At 31.2% G+C, this 4,219-nt stretch overlaps 1 protein-coding gene across 1 annotated transcript; it reads left to right on the top strand.

Annotated features, from left to right (window-relative positions):
• Window positions 1–1,645: 1,645 nt before the first annotated feature.
• LOC111030441 lies at window positions 1,646–4,219 on the top strand. The gene is made up of 4 exons (XM_022309930.1): window positions 1,646–2,019; window positions 3,054–3,128; window positions 3,318–3,434; window positions 3,523–4,219. Exons 1-4 carry the CDS (start codon window positions 1,728–1,730, stop codon window positions 4,209–4,211), a joined length of 1,173 nt encoding a protein of 390 aa, XP_022165622.1. The 5' UTR covers window positions 1,646–1,727; the 3' UTR covers window positions 4,212–4,219.

Genomic DNA, 4,219 nt, shown 5'->3' with positions numbered 1-4,219 from the left:
AGATGTTGTTTCAAATTGAAAATAATTAATATTTTTATAGTTGACTGTTGTAGATACTTACCGGCAGTTACTGCCTACCTATTTTTCATTTTGATAATCTTTTTACTGATTTACATTTAATGATTTTAGTTGAGTAGGAAAACATATGATGTGATATTTGATACAAAATATAGCTGTAGATATACTTCAATCCAAGTGCATTAATATTTTATCTATTTGTTATCATTTAAAATTAAAAATGTTTGAGTGATTAACAATAACAACATAATAAAAAAAATATGTCCATTTCTGCAGGTTCAGCGTACTTATTGAAGAACCTCGATTTCTGCAAGTTCGAATATCTCATTATCTCAGGATTCGGGTCGATCAGGAGGAGCCCAAGTCGATCGGCAAGTTCTACTCAAACTACACCATGTATTGCAGATGAGCGACAGTGGAGGCAATACGATGAAGTCAGCTCTTTTAGGTCTGTCGCCACCGATCGTACGTTGCTGCCGATCGTGGCGTGGTCGGTCACGATGGCGTCTCTGGCAATAATAGTGGGCACAGTAAACTTCACCTCAAAAAACCATGCATGATCGTCATATGTCATGTTTATGTATATTAACGTATTTTTAGACGTTTGAGTCGACCACTCCGCCCTTCGGTGTACGTGTGCCGTGTATTGTAGCGACTCAATTTTATCATTTAGCTTTGTTTACAATGTCTAAACAATTCTGTGATAATTTTTCTTCGTCAAATGTATTATATTATAATATTATATATCTACCTACCTGTATAAATATCCTTGGTACTTACTATACATATAGGTGTCAATGTATGGATATTATATATTTATACATTTTTGAATATTTCCTTAACTATATTTGTAACAAATCTCTTTTAATGGGAGATGGTATTTTGCGCCAATTTAACTACCAGTAATTTGCGCCATCAAAAGGTACATTTAAGGACGTATGTAATTTGCGCCAAAATATAAAAATATAACATGTATTTTGCACCACGATAGAAAACGAAATGGAATATGTAATTGGCGCCACTTTTTCAACTTCAATATTGTTGGAATTTACCATCTCAGGTCAGACATATGAAGTGTGAAAAAAGAAAGCAAAAAGGTGTGAAAAAATTATTAAAAAGGTAAAAAATTTAGTAAATTAAATTAAAAAAATAAATTTTTTCACACCTTTTTACTTTCTTTTTTCACACCTTTTTAATTACTCTTTTCTTTTTTCACAACTTTTTACTTTCTTTTTTCACACCTTTTTACTAATTTTTACTAATTTCTTCACACCTTTTTACTTTCTTTTTGAAATGGTATTTTGCCCCACCCAAAGGTATATTTAAGGACGTATGTAATTTGCGCCGAAATATAAAAATATAACATGTATTTTGCGCCTCATATACAAATTCATTTTGGTAATTTGCGCCACGACAGAAAACGAAATGGAATATGTAATTTGCGCCACACTTTTAACTTCAATATTGTTGGAATTTACCAGCAGAAAAATTTACTGATATCGCATAGGATATACAATAATACGTCTCTATTAGACGTAATCGGAGATCAATTACGTCTAATCTAACGAAAATTATCAATGTATTGTTACATAATATTATTGTTAATATTGAACAGCAATGCCGCGAATCGTGATATTTACAGTTAGTCCGATATAAATCGCGTGTGCGTTCACATTTTCAAATTTCAATATTTTATAAGAGTATAAGTAATGGAAAATAGTACAAATATTGGTGAAATTATTAAAAGTACCAGAGGCAAAGATTTATTATTATTTGCAAATTTTACGTATCGAAAAGTTCATGAATCGAAAAATGCTTCAGTACGATGGCGTTGTACTGTCAGAACTTGCACTGCAAAAGTGTATACTTCTACAGAAATTATTGTAGAAATAGTTGAAATTGTAAATGTACATAACGGGCATGATCAACCAAGTATAGACAGAAAAATGTTTTCAAATGGATGTAAGAGAAAAGCTGTGGAAAATCTGTATACTAAACCAAGTAAGACTGAAATTTCTGAAAATATATCTAATTTACAAACCATCACTACCGATGATATATCACTAGTTCGACGAAATATTTATAACGCCCGTAGAAAAATGGTGCCACCATTACCAAAAACAATGGAAGAATTGCAAAATAGTATAAGGAATTTAGATTTGAAAACGGACCTCAATGAGCAATTTTTAATGATCCAAACTGTCATATAATAATATTTTCATGTGACACATATTTAAAAGTTCTATGCGAATCTGAGATTATATACAGGGTGTCTCTGAAGTGTGTGAGGTAATTAGTATACGTATACTCACTGTGATGCCACAATGAAGATTTTTTTAGAATTTTTTTTCTAACTTCAAAATCTGGGTTTTTTAAATTTATTTTTAGAATATTATCTTGAATGTAAAAATAAACACTCTAGTCGTACTTTTTGCAAAATTCTCATACGAATCGAGATATTACATCATTTTTGCGCTTGTCGCTCGTTTTTCCTGCTCGAATCGCCAACTAAAAAAAAAGTCGTGCGACACATCGATTTGTATGAGAATACTGCAAGATAACCAGTGGTGATAATTATTTGTTGTCATTGATAATACACGATTAATTATTAACACATTGTTTTACATTGTCGACTAATAAAAAATATGAAATAATAACAAAATTAGGGTTAGCAGAGTTTTAAACTATCAAATTTACTAGCATACCTTTATTAAATAACTTTTCACTTTATAAAGTTATAATAGTTAGAGATAAAAAAAACTACCAATTTGTGTGTTTATACTGAAATTCCAGTTTTTGGATATCACAGTACCTAACATAATTATTTAGTCTCGATAAGATAAACATTTTATTTTATACTATTTTATTATTATTTATTAGTGAATACCTAATATTATACTTTTATCGTTAATATTGAATTGACCATACTCCTTACAGAGTACATGATGAACATTAGTTGGTCTGATTAGAGCTCAGTCCAATACTTGTCATTGCACGACAATTAAAATATTAATATTTATTTTTAACATTTACAGATTTAAATTTAAATTTTGATTTTTGCGCAATGGCGTACACAAACATTGAATATGCAGACATGGTTTTTATTTTGGGTATGTACTAATTAATTTAATTAATTAGTTTTAGTATTTAACTAATATCACCCATTGGTGATTTATTTTATTAAAAACTCTTGGTATTTTACTTTATCACAAAACATACCAGTGTAACTATTTTAAGTTGTCGTAACCGACATGTTATACGAAACAAACTATTTATTTGTTTATTGATTGTGACTATAGGTTTAGCTGATGGAAATGGAAATCTTGCAATTATGTTATGGGCAGAACGATTTCCTCAGCGCAGAGTACCTCGACCAAATACTTCTTTAACAGCTTATCATCGTCTGAGTGAAACTGGTAATAATTCTAAACAAATATGACATTTTAAATAAGTACATTCTACACTTACATAAACATAATATTAAAAAATGTTGTCTTTTTAAAGGTAACGCGAGACCTGTGAATGAACTTGGACGCCCGAGATTTGTACGTAATGTAGCGAATGAAGAATTGGTACTTGATTTAGTACATGAGGATCCGGAACTTAGTGTCCGACGCATAGCCTTAAGAACTGGGATTTCTCCATCAGTAGTATTGAGAATATTACACCAAAATCACATGCGCCCTTATCATCGACAACGAGTTCAAAAACTATTACCACATGACTATCCTGCTAGGTTGATTTTTTCACAAACAATTATTAGTAAAATTGCAATGAATCCAAATTTTTTAAAAAATATCTTATTTACTGACGAGGCTGTTTTTACAAAAGATGGGATTTTTAATCAACACAGATCGCATTTGTGGTCTGAAGAAAATCCACACGCTATTCGTATAAGGGGTTCCCAGTACAAATTTAGCATAAATATCTGGTGTGGATTAGTGGGAAATACTTTATTAGGCCCACATGAATTACCAGCTAGGTTAAATGGTCAAGGATTTTTATATTTTATTGTGCATCAGCTTCCGGTACTATTAGAGAACGTACCATTGGAAGAACAAGAGACAATGTGGTTCATGTTAGATGGCGCACCTCCACATCATACAAATGCAGTCCGACAGCAATTGCACTATTCCCTGACAAAATTATTGGTAGAGAAGCTGGAAACAACGCTCAATATCGTCCAGACATAATATGGCCA

Source organism: Myzus persicae, unplaced genomic scaffold (assembly GCF_001856785.1).
Source record: "Myzus persicae strain clone G006 unplaced genomic scaffold, MPER_G0061.0, whole genome shotgun sequence".
In the NCBI taxonomy this organism is placed as follows: domain Eukaryota; kingdom Metazoa; phylum Arthropoda; class Insecta; order Hemiptera; family Aphididae; genus Myzus; species Myzus persicae.
This window is presented reverse-complemented; position numbering and strand designations above follow the sequence as displayed.

What these genes read in the sequence shown, in the direction of transcription:
- LOC111030441 (XM_022309930.1), top strand. Translation starts at nt 1,728, where the DNA reads ATGGAAAATAGTACAAATATTGGTGAAATTATTAAAAGTACCAGAGGC. An exon ending in AGACATGGTTTTTATTTTGG is followed by an intron (nt 3,129 to 3,317) that starts GTATGTACTAAT and finishes TTGTGACTATAG; the next exon opens with GTTTAGCTGATGGAAATGGA. An exon ending in TCATCGTCTGAGTGAAACTG is followed by an intron (nt 3,435 to 3,522) that starts GTAATAATTCTA and finishes GTCTTTTTAAAG; the next exon opens with GTAACGCGAGACCTGTGAAT.